This window comes from Diabrotica undecimpunctata, chromosome 4 (genome assembly GCF_040954645.1).
Source record: "Diabrotica undecimpunctata isolate CICGRU chromosome 4, icDiaUnde3, whole genome shotgun sequence".
Classification (NCBI taxonomy): domain Eukaryota; kingdom Metazoa; phylum Arthropoda; class Insecta; order Coleoptera; family Chrysomelidae; genus Diabrotica; species Diabrotica undecimpunctata.
Window position 1 is genome coordinate 101,446,873 of NC_092806.1, and position 25,653 is coordinate 101,472,525.

Consider the following 25,653-nt stretch of genomic DNA (forward strand, 5'->3'; position numbering starts at 1 on the left):
TCAACTTTAACTTGAGAATATCCGTCAAAAAAAATCATGTCATTCGTCTTTAAAAAGACAAACACATGCCGTAATGACAGTAAAAATCTCCTGTTAGTGATTACATAGTAAATTATTAGGAAAAAACCAGGAAAAACAACTCATAATACTATCCCGATATGGTAATTATTTGGTCGTGCATTTAGTTTAATTTCAATAGACACCAAATTCTGATTTTATATGTTTGTTATTTAAAAAACATAAATGATGTATCCTCTATATGTTACCGACTTACTAATACTGGTATTTTCCTTTTAATAACTTCCTCTTTTAATATAGGTTACCAGATCCTACTATATTTTGCCGAGGAATTTGCGACACAATTGGTCTCATTTAGCATAATTAGAGTTGCTTCTTTGATTTTTCACTTCTTACAATCCTTTTCTTTTAGGACTATATTTGAATCATTCCATTGAACCCTATGTTCATTATCCCATGCGTGTTTACATATTTGAGATCTATCAAATTTTCTATTTAATATAAGATTTAGTATAAGATGTTCACTTATTCTAACATTTAATGGCCTTGATGTTTCACCTAAATAAAACTGATCGCATTCACAAAGTATTTTATAAATGCAATTCTTTGTCCTTTCTTGTTCATCGTTAGGTTTGGTTTTAGACAAAATAGATCTTAATGTGTTTGTTGTTTTGAATGTTGTTGAAATATTAAATTTATTTTCTATCCTTTTAAGTTTTTTTGATAATCCTTTTATGTATGGTATTGTTATTTTCCTCGTATTATTTCTTGTATATGCTGTAGGATCTCGTTCTAAGTTGTTCTGATCTATTTGGTCGATTGTTGAAAATTCCTTATTTATAAACGATAAAGGATAATCATTTTTTAATAAAACAGATGTTAACAAATGTGTTTCCTCCAAGAACGAATTTTCGTTAGAACAAGTAACTTTGGCTCTATCGTATAAGGATTTAATGATTCCCTTTTTAATATTAATATTGTGATTTGATTTGAAATTTAAATAGCTGTTGGTTTGTGTTGGTTTTCTATACACCTGAGTCTCATACCCAGTATCATATAATATATTATCATATAAATATCATATCATATTTTAAAATAGCTTCAGAACAATATTCTCGTATCAATTGGGTATAATAATTGTCCAATCTATTTAATTCAAATTATTATTTTGTGGAATATTAGACTTAAAGAGTTATTTCATAAAATTTATAATATAAATAATAACAAATGTTTTTGGTTATTAAATCAATATAATTTTAAAATTCCTAATATAATAATGATTACATTTTTCTGATTATTATACCATGTTTACGCCTATAAAAGATCGAGCAGTTTCGTTTGTATTTCATATTATTAGCTGTGTTAGGAAAATTTGAACTCTAAGGTTATTGATCTGGAAGTTTTAAATATAAGTGACGTCACTTTATATAAATTGTGACGTGCAACGTTTTTACTTTGAAAAATGGTATAGTTGAATCATAAAATATAGATTTTCTTTTTTCAATTTGTGCAAGTTTTAGCTCTTAATGTTAATAAACAAGAGAAATGTGATTTTAAGAAAAAAAAATGCTACCTGGTCATAGAAAGTTCTACGTTTTGTTTGCTCTGGTTTGAAAGTAGTATTTTTTTATTATATTTTTATTAAGCCTATATACAAGTGTATGATATAACCAATGTAAAAGTTATTATAAATGTTTATGGGTGAAAAAGTCATCTCTTTTTCAAACTGTTTTGTAAAACAAATAAATAACAAATTTAATAAAATCTTAAGATTTTTTTAATACATGTTATAATATGAGGTCTCAAAGAATTGATTGTGATTTACAGAATACATTAAAAGTGACAGTTTGGGCAAATACAGTTATTTAAATAATCGCTCTTCAGGATAAACTTATATTTGATCGATTACTTTTGAAATGTAGCTCACTTTAATAACTCGTTAAATGCCACACTGTTTAATAGTTATACTTTATATTACATGCCATTATGCAAAAAACGTTTATAAATGACTGCAAAAACAAGGTTTTTTTTTAAATTATCTTGCTCAATTCCTTATGTATTTTAATTTTGAAACTCTCAATATAAAAAAACTTTTAATTATCTATAAGGTAATTTGAACCATTTTTCTCTCAAATGGATAAGAAACATTTAAAATGATTGTTTAATAGAAAAACAAAACAAAATTAGACATACTTCTTCACATAATTGTCATCAGCTACCCCTTGTATACCTTTTAATACCTTTAAATACCTTTTTTATATATTTTAAAGTAAATTGGTTTACATAAACGTTGTAGATGTGGACCATAAAAAGTTATGTAATTTTGAGAGTATCCAAATTGAAATACATAAAAAATTGACTGAGATAATTGCAAAAAACCATTACTTCTGCTATAATTGTAATACTTTATATAACACCTTTGTTTTTGCCATAATAGCATGTATATAATTTAACTACTTGAAATTGTGACAGTTAATTAGTTATTAAAATGTGCTACATTGCAAATAGATCGACATAATAGTTTATTTTATGTGATTCAATTTGTTTATCCCGAAGAGCGATTATTTAATTAAACGCACTTGCCCAAAAAGTGACTCTACGGGTAAATTAAAATCGATTCTTCGAAGCTTCTGTTTTAGGGTATATTCCCAAAAATTCACGTATTCCCAAAAGTTTTGAATATTACTGAGCTCAGAGTTAAACAATAAAACAGTATAAGAGGACCTTGCCATATATTTTACAGTTTATATTAATTAGTAGGATATATATTTTCGAAGACGTCATATCTAGGACACATAATGCGCTATAGGGAATTTGAGTAGCTCCAAGTAATATTAGAAGGCAAGATTGAAGGTAAAAGGGGCATAGGACGAAAGAAAAAATCTTGGCTACGAAACATCAGAGATTGAACCCACACAAAAGGAAATGAATTAATTCATCAAGCCTAGAATAGAGAGAAATTTGCCACATTGATCGCCAACCTCAACACAGAAGGCATTTAGGAAGAGGATATTTTCTACATATGTATATACTTTTTTTTATTGGGAATAGCCCGAATCAACCATAGAATGATATTAGCGGTGGTACAATATAGACTATATTATATTATAATCATTAATATAAAATGTAAACTATAAAGTTTTTACAAAGTTGATTATAATTTAAAATTTTTCTTGAAGTATCACTTATATTTGATTTTACAATTTCGTTTTCTTTAAAAACCTAATGATTTTGTCACAATCTGCATTGTCTAAAGCGCACTTTATATCACTTGGTAGTCCAGTAGCTTTTCTTTCCATTTGATATAATGGACAGTCTATAACAAAGTGGCCTACAGTTATATTCATATCACAAGCGTAGCATATTCTAGGAGGTTCCTTCCTTAGTAGGTGTTCGTGCGTCAGTCTGGTATGTCCTATTCGTATACGATGTAGTACAACCTAGTCCCTTTGTTTTACTAAATTTGGTGTTTTCGCTAATAGATCTGGGTTTGCTTGCCGCAATTTATTATTTGGTAAGAGTTGCCATCTTCGTAAACATAAGTTTTTTGTGTACTCATTGATGCATTTTTTTCAGATCTAAGTGAGTAAGTTGGTAAGTTATATCATCAGATCTCTCTATTTTACAAGCTTCTTTGGCCATTTGATCAGCTATCTCATTTCGTGCTATCCCTACATGAGATGGTATCCACACAATATGTAGTTGTTAATAATTCTTTTGTAGAGTCACAAGGTCTTTTTTAATCTGTTCTAAAATCGAATGATTCAGATATACTTTCTGAATTCTCTGAATTGCACTTAAAGAATCTGTGAATATTACTGCCATAGCTTCAGATCGATTAAGAGTTTGTTGTACTGCCTTGGGTATCGCAAAAAGTTTAGCAGAATATATTGAGTAGTCCTTAGGTAGTGGAAACTTAAGCACAGAATTCTCTGTGACAATGGCGGATCCTACTGTTTTCAATTCGGGTGTTTTTGATGCATCGGTATAAAATAGTTGACAGAATGAATATCTATTTTTAATATTGTAGAAGTATTGGAGAAAAAGAGATGAAGGGGTCTTGTCCTTAGTATAAGTTGACAGATCTGTTTTACAATATGGAATTTGTATAGTCCAAGGGGGAGCATAATTAATATTGGTACGTATGTATAATACCCGCAAATGTGAAGTTGCTGATTCTTTTGCTAAATAATTATCGAAGATTAGGATTTTAATTGTAATTAGAATGGTTATGTATGGAGAAAGCATAGGGGTAGGCCTGGTTGTTTGGATTAGTTGATAGCTTGCTTGAGTATTGTAAACTGAGACGTAATCTTCTAATAGAAAGTGGAGATTCATTTGTTTCGACATAAAGACTTTCAACTGGACTGATTCTGTAGGTTCCTAGAGCTAGTCTTTGTGTGGTACTTTGTACAATATCTAATTTTTTAATGTTGAGTCCTTAGCTGAATTATATACAATTGATCCATAATCTAATTTACTGCGGATTAAGGATTTGTAAATATTTAGTTGCTGTGTTTTGTCTGTGCCCCAGTTATGATTTGCTAGTACTTTAAGAAATTTATATTCTGTAAACATGATTGGTAATTGGATGTGTTTGTTCCAAGTAAGTTTTTAATCAAAAACCATACCTAGAAATCTAAGTTCCTCAACGTTTTCTAAAACTTGATCATACAGTGTTAATTTTGGAAGATTTGCAACAATTTGGTGTTTTCAAGAAAAGCACATTACTTTTGTTTTAACCGTAGAAAATTTCAGTTCTATTGTTTTAAACCATTCTTGTAGGGAATTAATAGAAAGTTGAATAATGTTTGATGCCATAATAAGATTCTTATGAGTAATATAGATAACGAGGTCGTCTGCATATAGGATTGCTTTAACAGGGTTTCGCATACTGTTTTCGATATCGTTAATTGCAACTAAAAAGAGTTTTGCGCTTATTGTAGATCTTTGAGGTATGCCATATTCTGAAAATTCCTGATTTAATTTAACTCGGAAATTTCTGTCATCTAGAAAATTTTTAACGAATGCTAGAAAATTTCCATCTATGCCTCAATGATGTAATTTAACAATAAAGTCATATTTCCATACAGTATCATAAGCTTTAATTATATCAAAGAAGACAGCTATAACTTGTCGATTAGTTGCAAATGACTCATTAACTGCCGATTCTAGCGACACTAAATTGTCAGTTGTGCTTCTATTCTTCCTAAAGCCGCTTTGCTGATTAAGTATTAGATTTTTTTATTCTAAAAAAATTATAACCGTCTATTTAAAAATTTTTCTAGTAATTTACATAAGAAAGAGGTTAAGGATATTGGTCTATAAGATTCCGGGTTTTACTTGTTTTTGTTAGGTTTCAAAAGAGGAATTATTTTAGCGGTTCTCCAGGATTTAGGAAATTGTTTAGTCGAAAATAAAAAAGTTAGTATATCTAAGAGTAGATGATTAGCAGCTAAAGGATGATTAATTAAAAAACAATTTGGAATTTCATCTGGTCCAGGGCTAGAGTTTTTAAGTCCTTGCAGTGCTTAGTTTAGTTCTTGCATACTTATTTCAACATTTAGCGGACTGATGGAATCTGTAATTTTGACCTCTTTTTCTATTTTCTTTTTGTTTTCGACAAATAATGGGTCGTGTACGGAATCACTTAAATATTTCTGAAACATAATTTTGCCATGATTCACGTTTATTTTTCTTAATTACCTACATTGCGTAGGCTCTATATTTTTTAAAAGCTGTTATGTTTTCCGGTGTATGATGTTTTTTTAATACATTAAATGCATGCTTACTTTGTTTAAGTGCCTCTTCACATTGTTTGTTCCACCACGGTACTGAATGTTCACGTTTTGATTTTGCTGTTTTGCCTATAATATTTGTGGCTACCAGTGTTAATATTGGGGTAAATTTGTCTGTAACATCATTAATGTTCTCGTATTAATCTAAATTCTAAATTAAATTCAATATGTTGTTGCTAAACTATCCAATTTGCATCTTTAGTTTTCCCTCATGAATTTATAATTGTTCTTGTGGAAATATTATTTCTTATTTTTATAGGCCAGTGGTTACTAACGTAGGTATGGGTTAATACTTCCCAGTTTATACCAGGAGTTAGGGAACTTTCACATATAATCAGATCAATAGCAGAATGATTGCCGGTAACAGAGTCAAACCGAATTTTTTCTCCTGTATTTATTAGTACAAAATCTGTTTTATTTAGAACTTTTTCTATTTGTTCTCCTTTTTTGTTTGTGGAATAACATCCCCAGGAAATGTTGTGACATTTAACGTCACCTAGAATAAGTATAGGTTTTGAAATTTGCTCAATTAAATGTTTCAGGTCTGTTGCGACAAAATCCATATCTGATGGGATATAAACATTGCATACAAATAGCTGAGTTGGTCATTGAACTTTAATTAGTACGGCTTCTAAAGCAGAGTGTAAAGGAATCTCTTCTGATTCTTGATTAGAATTAACATATATTTGATACCCCACCGCTTGCTTTGTTGGCGTAGTTTCTGATCTTGTGGTATGAATCAAAATGTTTTGAGTTGTATTTTTTGTTGTTTTAAAGTTTGTGTCTTGTAGAGCTATAATTTTTGGGTTTATTTCTTTTATTAAGAATTGAAGCGTTTCGATGTGTGTAAATAATCCTTGTATATTTTACTGAATAATATCCATTTATAAGTAATATTTTTTTAATTTGTGCTTTCTTGAGAAACGTCTGTATCTTCGGAGTTGTAATATTTTTCAATTTCTTCTATATTTAACCGATGACGTACTTTCCTCTTTATTTGTTTAATTCTAGATTTAATGCGTCTGTCTACCAGTTTAAGATAGATTTCTGTTAGTATTGTTAATAGTCCTGATATGTTTTTCGGGTATTCTAGTGCGATATTTAATGGATTGGGGGAGCCATGTGCATCTGCCAGATAGCTGACTATCTCTATATAGTTTAATTCGAACCAAGTAGAAGCTTCATCAATAATATCCTTTGCGGGTTGGATAAGTGATTCTGTAGAAACTATTTCTGTAGTTTTTGTATCTGAGTTAGTGGCTTTTAACTTTTTTGTTAATATTGCTTCTGGTTTTATAAAATCTATTTCTGTGTTTTCTGCCGTTGGTGTACCGAGTGGTGTCGATATTTCAGAATGAGAACGTTTCTGTGTGGTAATATCTGTATGTAGTTTTTGGGAGTCCATTACGTCAGAAGTGTTTTCCATAAGATTCTGAACAGAGTGATTTTTTCTTTTAGCTATCGCATTGGAGAAAGGAATAGATTGATGATCGGTTTGGGATGTAAGTATGGATGTATTTGACTAAATCGCCATATTGGTACATGTTGAGGCTATATGACTAGATTGATGGCAGAGATAGTCTATCAGAAAGATTCGGTAAGATGTATTATCGAAGTCAACGAGAAGTGATTCAGGAATGACAAGATTGTCGACAGGTGTATAGTATACCTGTCTACGGAAGCTTATTATGTGACTATATTGAGGGTCTTGAATTCCCTCTCTTAAGAAAGGCATCGGTGAAAGTAGATGAAAGCCCTTCCCAGCAAGATATTTCTCGATGATGTGATGAGGAATAGTCGGACAAACATTCTACAACAGTAACCTATTAGAAGGAGTGACTAATCTTCTCGCTCTAATGACATTATCTCCTAGTTTTATTCCTCAGTGATCTGTTAAAAAGGTGTCAACAACTTCTTTGCTGGAGAGGTAGATACAGATTCTGCTATTAGAAATTCTTGATGAAAAGAGTACATTTTTGGGCTGAATGAGTGATCGTACATCTGTAACGTAGTCTTCCAGTTTTAGTGTGTCTAGTACTGGGATAATAATGGCTTGTTCCTTGGAAGGAAATGTAGCTGCTTTCTGTTGAGTAATTGTAGAGTAAGATGTTGTTTGTTGATCGGGTAATATTGCAGGACCCCTGTAGTCAGAAGTACCAGCCATCGGATAAAATTGTTAAATACTTATTTTAATTTTTTTGTTACGTTTCATTATATTGTAATAGGGTCGGTATGACTCTGTGTTAATTATAAAGTCTTTAACTTGTCAAAGATAAGCCAAAAAACAAGTTATTGTTAAACACTTTTTAATTTACAAAACTGTATGACTGGATTAAAATTCGTAATTAGGTATGTGAGATTTTGATAAAACCGTATATATTTTTTTAAAAGTACTTACTGACAATTAAATCATTACAAATAACTAAACTACTGATTATGTTTCTTATAATTAATTTAAAGATTTACTATAGGAAAACGATGAAAAACTTCGAGACCAAGTTTTAGGTGTACCTAATCAACTAAGATCAGGACCGCACTCCATGTATATACTTTAAACTAATAAATATTTAATATTATGAAAACAAAGTAATAACATTACCGTTTTTTTACATATAGGCGTAGTTGACAAAGTATAAAATTGGGTTCCAGTTCCCCGTCCGTTTTTTTTTATAAAAAATCTCCCTTATAAAGAATAAACTAAATTCATTATTTTATCTAAATAAATATTTCTTCCAGTTGGTAATTGCTACTATTTAAAAACATTTCCCTTTTTTAGTGTTCGACTCATCGTCCAAACTGTCCGGGGGTATATTGGGTGGCAATCTCTACGACTACGGAGCGTTTACCCAATGCATAAATATTTATAAGCACACTGATTACGCTCCAATTCGAGGGAAACAGTGCGGTCTCCAAGTTAATCCCCCGGAAAAACTAATGAAAATTATTCTAGGATACCGCAACGTTTCAGAAAAGGTAAAAGACTAGTATTTTATATTCATATAAAAAACTAACCTAAGTATCATTAGTATTAATAACGTTAGCCACAAATTTTTCGTAGTAAATCATAAGTAACCATGATAGCAAAACATTTTATTAATTTTAATTGTTAATATTGTAAAAAAATAAATTTTTAAGTTAGTAATACTTATTAGTAGTAATATTAGTTAGTTATTAGTTAGTAATATTTTATTGTATACCATCGTTTTTCATGTACCAAAAATAATAAGTATTAGGTATTTATGCATTTTTTAGAAGCAACAACCTCATAAATGAAAGTCTTTGCATCAATATCTATTAATTCTGGATCACTCGCGCCCTACAAAGTTATGCGAGCATTCGCGTGTGAGAGTTCCTCTCATACTAGGATCCTCTTTAAAGTTTTGTTTAGTGTAATAGTTTTTATTTTTTTTTAAATAAATAAAACTAAAGCATTGATAATAATAAAAAGTTTATTGTATAATACAAATTAAAAAGAAAGGTTTATTTGAGTACATTATAAACATTACCATGTTGTGAACAACAAAAATAAATACCCTCTATATATTACTTTAAATCTATTTTTAGATAAATGCTATGATCAACTAAGATAAAAAAATACAATATTAATAGAAAACTTAATCGCTTGAAGTATCTCTATTATCGTTTACGTAGAACATATTAAGCATGTGAAAGTGGTATGCTCTGTGCAAATAGTAATATTACAGCTAACACATCGTTTTTTGACTCTTTGTTTTTCCTTCTTGGACAAAGTACATAAAATTCTGGAGAAGTTTCTTTATTTTGTTTAACCTGGAGCATATTTAAATATTTAATAATAAGTTTAGGTTTTACCTGATCACGAGACTATGAACCCATTCACCGGAATGAAATGTAGATATAATCAGGACGTTAATTTGAAGCTTTGGTTTATATGATAGCAAAGGACCCCTAAGCTAGCTGGGACAAATGAGCGGAATCCAATTTACCCTACGAAATATTTTTTTAACCACTTTTCACCACTTAATTACCACCCTCATAATTTTTCACCACCAAACCAACCTTAAGGGGAACGATTTTGCTGGCTTAAGGTTCAAGCTAGCAGAATTCGGTAAAAAAACTTTTTGCCTATTGCATATTTTTTCACCCATTTTTCACTAAGTTATTACCACCCTAATAATTGTTCACCAGCAAACTAGACTTAATAAGAGCGATTCTACTGGCTTAATGTTAAAGCTAGCAGAATTCAGAAAAACGACTTTTTGCCGATGGCATGTTTTTTTACCCTCCCAAGGGGAGCGATTTTGCTGATTTACGGTTAAAACTAGTAGAATTCCAAAAAAAATATTTATGGTATACCACAGTGCTCTGCTAGGTTTTTATGAATTTATTACCATCTTAGTAATTTTTCACCCGTTCACTACCCCTTATGGAAAGTCAATAATTCTGTTAGAATAAAATTTAAGGGAAGAACTATTTTTTTTTCAAATTTACTCTCTTTTACTTATAACTGGAATAAGAACTGTTTTTTTAATGTTTACTAAACTTTAACCATCCTGATAATCTCGCACCCCTAAATGAATCTTATTTGGAAACTTTCCTGCTAGCTTAATATTTGAGCCAGCGAAATTTTAAAAAATATGTTTTTGAAATACCATAGTGCTTTGCTAAGTTTTAACGAATTTATTACCACCCTAGTAATTATTCACCCCTCAAGTGTCTTTTATGGAAAGCGAATAATTCTGTTAGTTTAAAATTTAAGGTGAAAAAATATTCGTTTACAATTTCACTCTCCTTTACTTATAACTGAATTAAAAAAAATGTTCTGTTAAGCTTAGACTAAACTTTGATCGCCATGATAATTGTTCACCAATAAACCAGTCTTATTTGGAAACATTCCTGCCAGCTTAATATTCGAGCCAGCGGAATTAATAAAAATTATTTTTGAAATACCACACTGTTCTGCTAAGTTTTTGCGAATTTATTACCACCCTATTAATTTTTTACTTCTTAACTACTTCTTGTGGAAAGTCAATATTAAGCTAGCTAATTCAAATACAAATTTTGAAATATCACATGATTGTGCTCGATTTTTACTAATATTTTGCCTCTCAGCCGTGGTAGCTTAGGTTAAAATAAAAAAAAATCTTTTAATACCACTGTATGCTACAAAGCTTTTCCAATTGTATAAAAAAATGCACGTTGTCACATTTCAAGAGCTAAAAATCAACTGTATACGTGATCGTGCGTAGATGAATTTGCACTGGTGTTTACTATTAACAATTACTCAAAAAATATTGTACTCAGTATAAAACACACCCAGGGACAGTACAGAGGCGCTATATTTGCAATTAATTGCCGAAGTTAAATAATAGTGAAGAAAGCGGTAGCAAACTAAAATAAGATTAAGACTATAGCCCTCACTCCTGAAAGGTGTACAAACACTCCTTTACAATTAGGTAATTATTATTTTATATTCATAAAAGGGGCTCATGATTCTATTTCCCTTAGCCATGTACTCACTACTATAATCAGAGTCAATTTTTTAAAACATTTAAAATTTATACGACTACTATATATTAACCCAACAGAATTATTGGCTTTTCATAAGGACTAGTTGAGGGGTGAATTATTACTAGAGTGGTAATAATTTCATAAAAATCTAGCAAAGCACTGTGGTATATCATAAATACTATTTTTGGATCTGTACTAGTTTTAACCGCAAGCCAGCAAAATCGCACTCCTTAAGGGTGGTTTGATGATAAAAACTTATTAGGGTGGTAATAAATTAGTGAAAAATAAGTGAAAAATTATTACGTAGGTTAAATTAGATTTCGCTCATTTGTCCCCGCTAGCTTAAGGGTCCTCGATAGCAGCACAATATTCTTCTAGGAACCAAACATGCTATTAGGTGCAGGCGATTTTTCTTGTTATAATACTGGTGAAATACTAACCTAACCTAACCTTATCTTCGACAGCAACATAGATACATCCAACTTAATAAATGGGTTAGAGCTGTCTGCGGGTACGGGAATATACCTTAAGAACTCACGGAAAAAAGACGAAACACAATTTTAACGTGCAAGAATCAGTGCAGTTCCAAATAAATGTATTCTTCTTCAAGTGCCATCTCCGCGGCGGAGGTCGGCAATCATCATAGCTATTCGGACTTTTGAGACGGCTGCTCTGAAAAGTTCATTTGATGTATTGTTTGGCCAATATAGGAAAAGGTTTCAGAATCTTAGACGTCAGCGCAGATAACAGAGATAGCGCGCATTCGGAGAGTAAAAGAGGGAAAACGTAAACGCTCGATTTGGTGATAAGGTACAGTCTTCCTCAAAGATTATTTTATTTTAATTTATTAAAACATCTCGAGTCGGTAGGTAGGTATCATTAGGAAGGTAATGAATTTAATGGGTTTTTCTATTAAAAGTTTTTTATTAGTTTTTGTTTTTCTCCAACCAAACCCTATATCCCCCATTGATTTTCTCAGTGATTCACGCGAACCATTGTAGTTGTACTCAGTGGCAAATTTTTTATGTCCTCGTCGTATAGTTTGAACTTGTTTTTCGGTAGTATAAAAATTAATAATAAATCGACGAAGCACCCCTTTGTCGCAGTCATCAAACTTAGATTTTAAAGCCGACTTATTTTTTTTTGAGTACTAATTGTTGATGCAGTACCACTTTCGATGCACTCCATTTCCTTCGAAATGGCTTGTATGGCGGATAAACTTACACCTGTTTCTCTTACAACACGTTTTTGCACTTGTATTAAGTCTATTAGAGGTACGTTGACCCTTGCTTCTTGTTTCATAAAAGGCATAACATTTGCTATAATTTCTCGGCTTTGGCCGGACAAAACTTTTCGATTTAATTTTGATTTAAATTCCATTTTAAGTCACTGGGACTCACTGTTCTTCAAGAAAACTCTTCCGCAGACTGTACCGACCGAATTTTACACATTGAATTGTTGACTTCGACTGGTATATTTTCGATAAATTTAGTGCGCATCAGGTGGGCGTGGCAATTGTAAGATTTTCAAACTTCATCCTATGTTTGACAAATTGTACATCCGTACCACTCTCTCAGGTTGCGCAGCCATGACATTCTACGCCTTCCTATGCTTCTCTTTCCTTGGATCTTTCCCTGCATAATCAGTTGGAGCAAGCTGTATTTCTCTCCACGTGTAATATGTCCGAGATATTCCAATTTTCTTGTTTTAATATAAATAAATTTTTAAATAAATAAATAATAATTAAAAAATATAAAGTTTTAAATAAATGTATATGTATGGCATATTTAGGTGCGGCTCTGTGTCAAAACGGCAAAAATGGGAAACACGTAAAGGCGATGACAAGCAAAACTTTGGTTATATAGGCCGCCCAGGCCTAACTTATTTAAAAATTTGTTAATTTCCGGCAGTGCATGTAATTTTGCTCACCTGATTTTAATAGAGTTTATTTGATTTATAGCACTATCCATTAAAGGATTTTTGGCTAGGTGTAGATGAAAACTAGAAATCATCCAGCCTCAAAAGTTCACTACTGAACGTAGGCTTTTTCCTCGTGTTTCTAACCCCATCTATATTGCTCCATTCTCATCCAGTTTTTTTTTCCTAAATCGTCAGCCCATCGTGTAAATGGTCGACTAACACTTCTTCTGTCTTCAATTGGTCTCCATTCGAATAACTTTTTCTCTAACTGTTCATCTCCATCTTTACTATCCATTCAATGAGGACAGTCGGCTTGTTTTTCTCCTGACCTCTTTGTTTTTTTATTTTGTCTGGCAAAGTTATGCCTAACATGGATTGCTCCATTCTTCTCTGTGTAACTCTGAGTGTGGTAGCCGAGGCTTTTGTTAAAATAAGTGTTTCTGCACCATATGTTAAGACTGGGAGAACGCATTAATCAAGTCCTTTTCTCTTCAGGCATGTGGGCAAGTTTTCCATATGCTGTTTACTTAAGAACGATTTTTTTCCTCAGTTTTTGGGTCTGATTATCCCTGCCAATCACAATTTCATGTCCTAGGTATTTAGCTAAAACCTAGATTAAGCTAAACATAACCACTAAACTCAACACAACTATCAACCACAATATTATACTTAAGATATTTAAGATATTTTGAATACATAACTAGCAGAAGGACTGGAACAGGCGTCACAGATGTCATAAAGCGCATAGCATGGTTGAAGTAGAACTGAAGCCAGAAAAAATGGTGGGCCGTCGAGCCAAAAAATTACAGTATAAAGATCACGAGTAGACAAAAAAAAAAAAAGAAAGAAAGAAAGAGGTTGACCAAGTACGTGAGGAAGATCAAAATCGACAGAACTAGAATAAATTAGTGGAGGCTTATGTTTGATTTTGAAGGCAGAAGGCTAAATGATAAAACTAGCAGAAGAGAAGGCATAAAACGAATGATAATTAAAGGCAATGTAGCCGGCAAAAGGTCCAGAGAAAGGTCTTTAACACGATGGTTGGATCAAGTAAATATACGACTAGTTACTTATTTTTCGAAGTAAAAGAATACGAAGAGGACGCAAAAAGTTAAAAAAATTATATGACGCTACAAGACCTTTACAAAGAAAAACAGATAGAGAATAAGAAGAAGATAGTAGATGGTGAACTTTTTCATGACATGGAATAATTTCATTATTAACTTACAATGATTGTTATAGGTTTGATCATATTACTCTTTTTGAGGTTTTTACATTAAACTCACAATTTCTTTATTGAATTTAAGCTTTGTCTAGCATTTATTGATATTCCGACTATAGTCGGTTACTCCATCTTTTGCACGATCGGCCGAGACTTCTACCGTTTAGTGATTTATGAATTATCTTCTAATTTTTACCACTTTTTATTCACTTATGTACGTATTCTTTTAATATTTTACTTTCTTCTGTTTATTATTTACTATTTTATACAGTGTACGTTACATTTTCTTCTAATATCTTCATTTCTGTTTCTGTCTCTTAAGTTATGTTATTCTTTAAGTATGTATGTTTTTACATACTTATACTGTAAAATTCTTTTTAGTATTGTCATCACTCACATCAACGTCACAGTTTTCAAACAGCTTTAGTATTATTGCTGGGTTGGCTGTCCTTTCTAATGCATTCGTATCGAATATCAAATTGGAATGCCGATAAGGACGACCTACAAAACTAAGAACGTTATAAATAAAAATTAAATATAATAGCAAATAAACTCTGGTGGATTGAATTAAGATACTGATGATGTGAGCAAACAGCATTTAATACGTGTACAAAAAAATGAGGTAAACGTTGTTTTTCTGCACCTTTAAGGCAAAAGGCAGTATTTAGCAGCTAAAAAAATGTAATGACACAAATTCAGAAAAAGAGTCAAAAGGAAACAAAAGATATAAAGACATCGAAAAGAAATTCTAAATTGTTAGGAGAGGTGGAAGTTATTAAGAACATCAACAAATATTAAGAAAAAAACGTAAGTAAACAGAAGTAGATAAATTAGTAACAATAATAAACATCCATTTAGAAAACATTATTAACAAAATAAATACAGATTAAAAATAGAGTAGGAAAACAATATACAAATTCACTGTATAGAGCAAAAAGTTCAGAAAAGAAAATATGAAGCAAAAATAAGAAAATACGGATAAAAAAAACAAGGATATAGTTTATAAATAGCATTAACAAGAATCGAATATAGGGCATGGGTTTTTTGATTAAAAAATTGCTAGAACAGCCAATAGTAAAGTGTGAGTTAATAACAGACTTCATATGTAATGTTAAGACCAATCATCAACTTTATATATTTTTAATGTATCCATAAGCCATTTATGCGGTAATGAATTGAAGGCCTTCTTGTAGTAAATAAGTAAAAAGGTTCCTTTTTGGTGTTAGCCTGAAAGGACTGAGTCGCTTAATATTTATTCTTTGCAGCTCATTGAATCCTTAGTTCATCCTTTCTTTTAAGGCTCTATAGTATTGTTTAGAGAACAGTGTTGAAATATACGCTGTGCTACGCAGGATATGACCAATCTGTACAAAGTAGGAAAATAAGTCTTTGGGCGGTAAGTTCCCTAAGTAAGAAATCTCTTGCAGATTAGAAATAACATGATTAATTCATACTATTAAAAGCTCATGAACATTCCAAAACTTCTATAGCCAGAAGTTTTGAACTTCATCTGGTCCAGGAGATTTTCAGTTATGAACCTTTTTAATGCCTTTATTGACTACAAAAAGGCCTTCAATTCATTACCGCATAAATGGCTTATAAATACATTAAAAATATATAAAGTTGATAACAGTGATAGTGACCTTTTTAAAGCATAAAATGACAGAGTGGAAGACCTTCAAATTCACCTTCAAATACCCGGTGAAAACGACATCAAAACTGAAAATATCCCAATTAACCAGGACCTTTTCCAGGGGGACTAGGTGAGTCCACCACATCGGTGAGTTGTAGAAAGCTGAGTCTGTGGAGTCAAAAATAACAATACTGTTGTGCCGAAGCTTAATCATCTGCTGTATATGGATGATTTCAAAATAATGGCTTCCAGTCGAAACCACCTGGATTAGATGCTAAAGACTGTTAAAATATTCTTAAGTGATATTAGTATGCACTTTGGACTAGACAAGTCTTAGGCAAGGACTAAATATAGTTAGAGGAAAAGCTTAGCCCGGAGATTTTGATATGCGATGGTCAAAACATCTGGGTGACAATGATATATACAAATACGTCGGAGTAAAGCAAGCGCGGAAGATTGACCTTAAAGAAATTAAAACCGAACTAACTTCTGAGTTTGTGCGAAGAGTGAGACAGCTAAATCGGTCATATCTTGGTAATATCGGTAATGTCATAATCGGTAAAAATCTGTTTAAGGCATTAAACAGGTATGCCTTTTCTGCGCTTATCTACTTATTTGGTATTATAAAGTAGTTAAAAACTGATATAAAAAGTTTTAAACGAAAAGTAGGAACACTTCCCGCAAAGGTGCAAAAACACAATCCACGCAGTTCAGTAGAAAAAACATTACCGCGGCATCAAGGGGTAATAGGATTTATGGGTAAGCAACTGGATAAACACGTTGCTAATTAAGGAACCAATTTTCACATGCAGGCTAAGACATGTACTTTACATCAAGCAGTTTACACAGTAGATGACATAACACTGCTCAAATTGAGGGAATAAGCAATGCACATAAACCCCCTGACACCTCAATGAGGTTAGCCAAGAATGTGTAGAGAATACAGAGTTTAAACTATTAGTTGACATCAGGAAAAATTTCTACTTGCCATTCAGGCAGGATCAGGTTATTTTAACTAAAAATTACCTATTACAAGGTAAAGTTACAAGACTCAGATTTACCTATACGAGAATTTTAATATAGGTCTCCGTATAGATAGCATACGTGCGCTTATCGGAAGGTTAAGTACACCCACACAACCTATACTAACTTACAATGGACCTCTGCAGAATTGAGTTCCTGAAGCTTTGTCTGGCTATATGTAAAGATGGCAATTAAATGAAACGTTCTTTCTGTCTTTTAATATTTTCCACGCAGTGATGAACAAAATTGTGACATCTTGAGATAGACTTACCCTTTGCTTCCCTTGATTTTTTGTAATATATAAGGTTGTGTAATATATTTTCTTTATTTTTTTTTTATTACACAATGGCTGTAAAATGTTTTATAAGTCCATAAGAACTTCTATTTGTAAGTTTTGTACCTGAGTAATTTTGGACTTTGGTTTTACAAAATGGTTTCCCTTTTAAAAATTTTAAACTGCCAAGTAACTGTTACAAAGTTATAGGGTAACGGGTACAGTGATTGGCCACTTAAGGAATTGCCAATTGAATTAAAATTGTAAATTTCTATCTTTTAAAGTGAAAAATTTTGTAAGGGTTTTTTAATAGTAATGAAACATCAGATTTCATAAAAACACTGGTTATTTTAATCAGAAATAATAATTTATATTAAAAATAAACACAAATTTGAAAACTTACAGAACTACACAGTTATTGGCCATACAAATATAGTTATTGGCCATACAAATATAGTTATTGGCATATAGAATTACAGTCATTGGCCATTCATAAAATTCCTAATTTTCTTGTTTTGCTCGTGCAGGTAAGGCACACAAAACAAGTTTTCAATTTCTTGTTGTTTCTTTGCACAAGTACCAATATGGTAGCCTCTAACACAAAATAGACATTTTATTCCAACTTCTGATTTAGATATATTATAGGAACAAGAATAACACAATTCTGTATACAAAAGGTTATTTACAGGTGGGTTGGTGTCGTCTGATTGTTTCACCGTTATATCTGAGAGAATTTGTATTTTTTCATGTTCTGGATATCCCTCAGTTTCAAAAAATAACTTTCTTTTAGCCGACTCACCTGCACGTTTTTCTTGGCTGGTTTCCAAATTTGTACATTTGCTTTGGGATATAGTCTTCAAATTTGATGAATTCATATTGTTGCAGGCATCAAAAAATATGTTATCAATTGTGGGCAGATTAACGTTTTCTTCTACAGAATCAGTAAATTGGTTTCATGACAAATTTTGTTTTTCTTTGAGGACAACAACATCTTGTATATGTACTCTAACTCCACTTTTCAAAGTAGTGCTTTTAATTGTATGATCAATAAGTGTATCTGCTTTCAAAATATTTGTATCTGCAATATCAACTGTATTTACTGTAACATTTTGACATTTTTTGCTCCCGGAATTCACTCCTGTGGCAATTTTTTTTATTACTTTCATCTTGATTTCCCTGTTTTTTTTTACCTTTATTGTTTGCTTTTGCATCAATTTGCTTTTGTTTTCGTTCTAATTTTATTTTCTCTTGTTCTGCTTGTTCTTCAATTTTACGCCTTTCTGCATTTTGATGATTTGAAGAAGTGAGTACGAAAGGCAACCTTTCTGTTTGCTTTTTGCCCTTTCTTTCTGGGGTTTTTGGCCAAAAAAATATTTTGTTGATTGAGGTGTCAATTTCTTTAGATAATGAGTTGTCTTGATTAACTAAAGGCGGATTATTATTGGATGTCGATTGAATATCTTCTGTCACTGTATCTTCTGTGACATCTTTTATATTATATGTAATATCAACGTTTTCTGGAAGTTGAATTCAAAAATCCGAAAGTAGATTTTTTTCTGTAATAACAGGAATATCTTGTAAGTTGCATATGATTTTATTGTCACCTACAGGGTTAAGTGTAATATCTGGAGATATATGGGTTTCTGTGATGATAGAGGTATCTTGTATATCATTTGTGATTCCACTTGTCTCTGTGGTCTGAATCGTGGGTAGATCTATGGTATTTTGAAATAAATTAAATATATTAACGAGCAATTTTGAATCTCCACTTAGTTCTTCGCAATTATCCAAACTTTGAAATTCTAATATTTTTGCGGCTCCAAATGTGTCTACAAAATCTTCATATGTTATTGATTTTGTCATAGAAATAGTGTGATAAATACCTTTATGCGGGTTTTTGATCTTCCCTAAACATTTGGAGTAGTCTATTGCTTCAGGGTTCCATAGATACAATCCAGTTGCTTTAAAGCCAATAATTATGGAATCTGATTTTAATTGACTAATGGCTGTGTTTAGTACCAATGCAAAATTCTCTTTGGTAACTACTGAATTCGGGTTTTCGCGTCTAAACTTTAATACTGCCCGGTTCCAATTTGCCTTTAATGGTTTAAATGCAGCAACAGCTGCAGGTTGTATAATTCTGGTTGCATTGGATATAAGGTCACTAAAATAATTTGTAACTTTGAACATAATTCACTAGTTTGAATGGTTAAGTGAGTTTTATGTCCATCAACGAACAAAATAACTGGAAAATTAGTGTTTTTCGCAACTAGGTACTTATATAAGACGTTTCCTATATATTCATAGAAGTTTGCATTCTTCATCCATCCCGTATCGCTACATCTTATGCCCCATTCTCGTGGAACGGTATTTAAAATATTGCTACGAATTCGTTTATAAGGGTAAATAATCATTGGTGCTGTTATTTCTCCACATGCTGTAAAGGTAAACATAACCGTCAAATTAACTTTAGAGTGATGCTCTATTTGATATACATTTTTGCTTCCCTTTACAGCCAAAACTCGTTTATTTTTGGGACATAAAGGGAAGTAGGTTTCATCGCCATTTAAAATACGTGAAGGATCTTGAAGAATATCAATGTAACCTTCACGATTCAAGTATTCTTGAACACCGGTGAACCATTTTTTTACATATTTTTCAGACACAACTGAACTTGCTGCCGTTACTGCTTCTGGAGTCCTCTCACTTAAATCTGGGTGTCGCTTTAAAAAGGATCTATACCAACCTCTTTCGGGCCGATTGTTAGTAAAAGGATTTGCACGTGGATTTGCGTCAAGAAAACCTTGAACCGAGTCTTGTATATCTTCCACTCTTACCGGAAAATCTTTGTCTTGGCATGTTATGATCCAATGCTTTAAACGATTCTCTTCCTCAAAACTAAGAATAGGATTGGGACCAAGGGTAGTTTTTTCATTAAATTTTTCACTTGCTCTAAACTGCAATGTTGCTCCTGACACATTAAATTGTTCAGCGGCTTTTCGTTGGCTCATGCCATTTTCGATGGCCTGAAAAGCAGACTGAAGATCTTGTTCTGTATATTGTTTGTGATACGTTTTATCTTTGCGGATATTTGGCATTTTTGATTCTGAAAATAAAAATCATTTATTAGTAATAATGTTAGCTACAATACGGACGTTTCAAATTTGATTCAATATGCCCACATTAGCATTAATTTTATAACAACTAAAACGATTGTAATTTTATAAATACAAATCCGGACAAAAAATATATTCTTATTACACATTACAGTCATTGGCCACCCTGTGGTTTAGTGATCGGCAGTCGGCCAGTCGGTTATTGCCTTAAAAAATAAGAAAAAATGTTTAAAATATCTTATTTTTGACCAAACTAGGCTGAAAAAGTCTAAATTATAATAAATATTTTAATTCGAAGTAGATACAGTAATTGGCCGGCAGGCTAATCATTATAACACGGACATATTTAAGATACAGTGCTTGGCCACTCAAATTTACCGCCAAAAATGCATAACTTAAATATTAAAACCACTGATAATGTAAGATGTACCCCACTAAATCGCCATAAAATATTAATATACCCAGATACATAATACTATTAGCCAATATAACTCACCTCGTGAATAGCCTTCCTTAACAAATTCTTTAAAAAACTCTTAAATCTGGATGCACCTGTTAAGCTTCAAACAACACACGCCGTAACAACTAGATAATTTTAACTGAGAGAGATGATAGCTAGACCACATATACAACAATGTTGCCAGATTTAAATGAAAGTAAATTTATTTCCTTATTTTCTGAAAATCTTAATATTTCGGATTTTTGTGAAAGTGGCCAATCACTAGTGACCGGCCAACAACTGTACCCGTTACCCTATTCAGTTTATTGTTTCTAATTTTAGAGTATATTCTAGATACTAAATTATTTTCTAATAAGCACAAGAACTAAATATCAAATTATTACATTAATTGAAATAGTTTTAAACAAAAATTAAAACATTATCCATGGCAAAAAAACTGACAATTGACCACATAGCAATTAAAATTACAAAAAATTATGGGATTTATAATAATCGAGTACGTTGCCAGGTTAAAAGTGCTTTGAGGCGTATCCGAGTAGCCTGAAAGACTACGAAACGATTTTAAATCACATAGTCCTCGAGTGATATTCAAATCCTATTATAACATTGAAAGCACGTTGCTAAAATAAACATTTCCAATTTTATTTTCCGCAATAAAAATTTGTTATTTTTCATCGGAAAACTAAAATTTTGGAAATGTCGGAACACGTTGGACCTACGGTAAATAAAGTTAGACTGTAATATTGTCTAAAAGAACTAAATAAATTGAAAATCCATGTTCAATGTTTCTTTACACCGTAAACTGCGTCAACGAACATAGGTTCCAGGAGCGCGAGAAACCATTTTATTGGTGTATTTCCCATATTTTTCAGGACAGTTTCTCCGGTTTTCATCGTGACTAAAATATTTGATGCTCCGAGCATGTATTGAATTAAATAAAAATATTATTTTATTAATTTAAATTTAAATTTAATATAAAAATATATTATTAATTTTCTTTTAATTTCGTTTATTTTTGTTATTAGTAATATATATATTTCCTATGTATTATCTAACGAATTATAATATTTAATACGATAATAACATAAATATTATAAACAATGATAACATTTTTTTTAAGATGTTTTACCACCTAAAAGACCATGTTATGGATGCTGTAGCTCTAGTATGGTCGGTCTGCGTACCTGATTCCTGTCGAGCAGATGATATACTTCCTCACTTTAATAAAAGCATAGTTGAACTAACTGATGGACTTAATTTAACGGTTAATCTAACAGACAAACAGTGTTTTTCTTTAGTCGATCAACCGAAGATAGATATTGGAGATATAATGGCAATGTAAGTTAAAATATTTGTGTGTTTTTTTTTGGTCGATTCATTTCAATAATTCGAAATTACTATAGGCAAATATATATATATATATATATATATATATATATATATATATATATATATATATATATATATATATAAATATATATATATATATATATATATATATATATATATATATATATATATATATATATATATATATATGTTATTGTGATATTTAAAGTCTTGGTGCGCCAAGCAATAATTAGCTAATTAATTTTTTTGATTAATTAAAATTATTTAAATGATATGATTATGACTCTATCACAATTTTTAATTCTTTTATCTCAGGGTTAAATTCGTGCTTCAATATCTATGCTATTACATGTGAAAGGTAAGGTCCAGAGAATACCGGAATAATAAAAAACACATATGATCTAACACTATATATTGAAATAAAAATAATGAAATAATTCACACTCAAAAGTTTTCAATAAACAAATCTCATATAAGGATTCTCAAAATTTTGTTCTCCGTACGTGAACAATCAAAATTAATGGTACAAACAATATTAATTGAAAAGTCAAAATCCCAAACTATTCTAACTCTCCTAATCAAAATATTTATATCCTTTCTAAATTACGCGTAAAAATTGTGTTATCAATAAAAGAAAAAAACTGCAGAAAACAAAAATATCTCTCTCTGATGATGAGTGGTCCAAATCCTTGTTACTTGTAGACTGTATTATCTCCTCTCAACCGCTCCCTATGTAATCAGCAATCTTACAACAGATTGTTGCAAGTATATCGGCCTTAATGATCTCCTTCAAAAGCAACAATCATTCAAATTATGATAGCCTTTCTCCTCTCGATAAACTGAATCTATCGTTGGCCCGAGTGAAAAATGACTCTTGGAATATCTTCTCTTTACGATAAACTGAATCTCTCGTTGGCCTGAACAGTGACTCTTGGAATATAAGTAGGAAAATATGACTTACAATATTTTGCTGCTTCAGCTTCTGTCAGATACACTAACTCCACAAAAACTCACTAACATTCAAGACTACTGCTTGCTGCTTCTTGGGAACCACCAGAGAACAATCACTGTTCGTCTTACAGACTTGGAAAACCAACTGATTATTCTTTTCTCTCTCCTCAATCTCGCTAAACTTTTTCCTACATACTTATACCACCTTTTTCAATCTCCGCCAATCAAAACTCGTCACAATTCCCCCATTTTTTCATTTCGATAACAAACAAATTTTTACCTATAATTATAAAATTTCCTAAAACTTATTTACAAATGATATTTTCTATAATTCTTAAAAACTAACAAAAACCTCTTTCTAAAATCTCTTCTATTTGTCTCTAATCACTGCATTAATGTATTTTGGAAAACCCCGTTTAATTGTCTTTGGATTTCACTTAAAATTATGCGGGTCACTCAAGTATAACAAAGAAATAATTTATGCAAAGCTTACATTTTGTTTAGTACAGGTAATCCAAGAATTTAATAACTTTCCTTCTTCGAAATGTTTGTTGGATATTATCCTACTTATCTGAATTATTTTAATGTTTTTGAACTTTGAAATATTTTTAAACAAACCAATATTTTTCTCGATTTTACATATCATAACAATATATATATATATATATATATATATATATATATATATATATATATATATATATATATATATATATATATATATATATATATATATATATATATATATATATATATATATATATATATATATATATAAATATATATGAGCTATATAGATTAGTAAATCTAGGTAAATAATATATTTTTTCATCAAAACTAAAAAAATTTACCTTTACATCTGGAAAGATGAAACTTAATATTTAGTTTCAACTGTAGCGTACCATCGACAGACTAGCGATCAAGGCTCTTATTTACATCAATAATGAACACTAGATTTTGTTTTTTTTTTTTATTCAGCGAATAAATAATAAAATTAAATTAAATTTTTAAATTGAATGTAGTTTATTATACAATGAAAAGAAGCCGAAAATTCGCTTGAAAAATAGAAAACTTACTGTGCACTATTTTTTGTCTGAAATATCTTGGGAAAACTCAATAGAAAAGGCGTGTTAACTCGTGGTTATCGAAACTTTTATTGCGTCATGGCATTTAAGCAAATAAAGCGAATTTTTTCACTCATTTCAATATTGTCAAATAACAACGCATTTTAGATAAAAACTTTCTACAGACGACTTTCTTGGAGGTAGGGATGGGAAAGACCTACCGGTTTTAACCGAAAACCGGTTTTTTTACTTCGCAATAACCGGTTTTATCGGTTGTTTTGTTGTCCCGGTTATAACCGGTTTTTTATTTTTAAAGTAAAAACCGTTTATTAGGTTTTTACCGTGATTAGGATTAGGTTAGGTATTATTTTGGATACCAATCATAATTATTATTTACAAGTAACTATTCCATAAAAACCATAATTCAAATTTTATTTTATTTTATAAATACAGAAACAAACTGAAAGTGCAAACTTACATCAGCCAGAAACAATTAAGTTTTATTATAATATTTCGTTGAAAAGGTATTTGTAGTCGTAATATTTACATAAGAAGCGATCTGGTACATCTATTTTTCACACTTCGTCCATTTTTCACATAAAATATTTATGTTGATATTATTTTTTTTAATCCTATTTGAAAGAGTCTGGGAAATTTTTTATAGGTTGAAATGGTTGGGGTGGGGAATTTTTTGGGTTTGGGAGGAGAGGAAAATTGGTGGGTATTTTAGAAGATTATATTTTTAAATGGTTAATTAAATTTTCATCATTAATTAAATACAATAATTGTATATTATATTCTACTCTCATAATATATTCAATGACAATAGAACCTGAATTATTTTAGCGCTCTCTGTTGAGCAGTAGTATAATAATTTTGGTTTACTGTTCTCTACATCTGACTACTGAAATTTTATCGCCTTTCGATGAGGCCGCAAAGGAGATCTCGGGTTCCCAGTACATTACTGCTAGCCATGTTATCCCCCTTGTGTCTATTATCGAAAGATCTTTAACAAACTTCAAGCCAAACCTTAGTACAGCCCAAAAGTTGTTCCAAAAGCTTTTACGAGAGGGGCACTAAGCTTTTACGAAACCCCCTGCTTTGCCATGCTACAATCACGGACCCGAGGTTCAAAAAACTATATCTGAATCCGTCTGTGGCGGAGACAGTCACATCCAATTTAGGCTCGTAAGTTAGGATGTATCTTACCGAAATTGAAAAACTTTCTCCTTCCTGCTCCTTCCAGAATAAAGAAGCTAAAGTGAGTTTAAAATCAAACCCCCTTTGGTCTTCACACGATCTGGAGTTGGTGAACAGTGGTTCCAGTTCGGATT

The 25,653-nt window shown here is 31.2% G+C and overlaps 1 protein-coding gene across 1 annotated transcript in view; it reads left to right on the forward strand.

The window, feature by feature from the left end:
* The window catches only part of LOC140438850 (nose resistant to fluoxetine protein 6-like), a 151,377-nt gene that overhangs the window by 22,036 nt on the left and 103,688 nt on the right, over positions 1-25,653 (forward strand). Inside the window, exons 2-3 of the mRNA XM_072528493.1 lie at positions 8,593-8,789; positions 22,075-22,292. Of these exons, the coding sequence (XP_072384594.1) occupies positions 8,593-8,789; positions 22,075-22,292 (415 nt within the window). The remainder of the gene's footprint in view (positions 1-8,592; positions 8,790-22,074; positions 22,293-25,653) is intronic.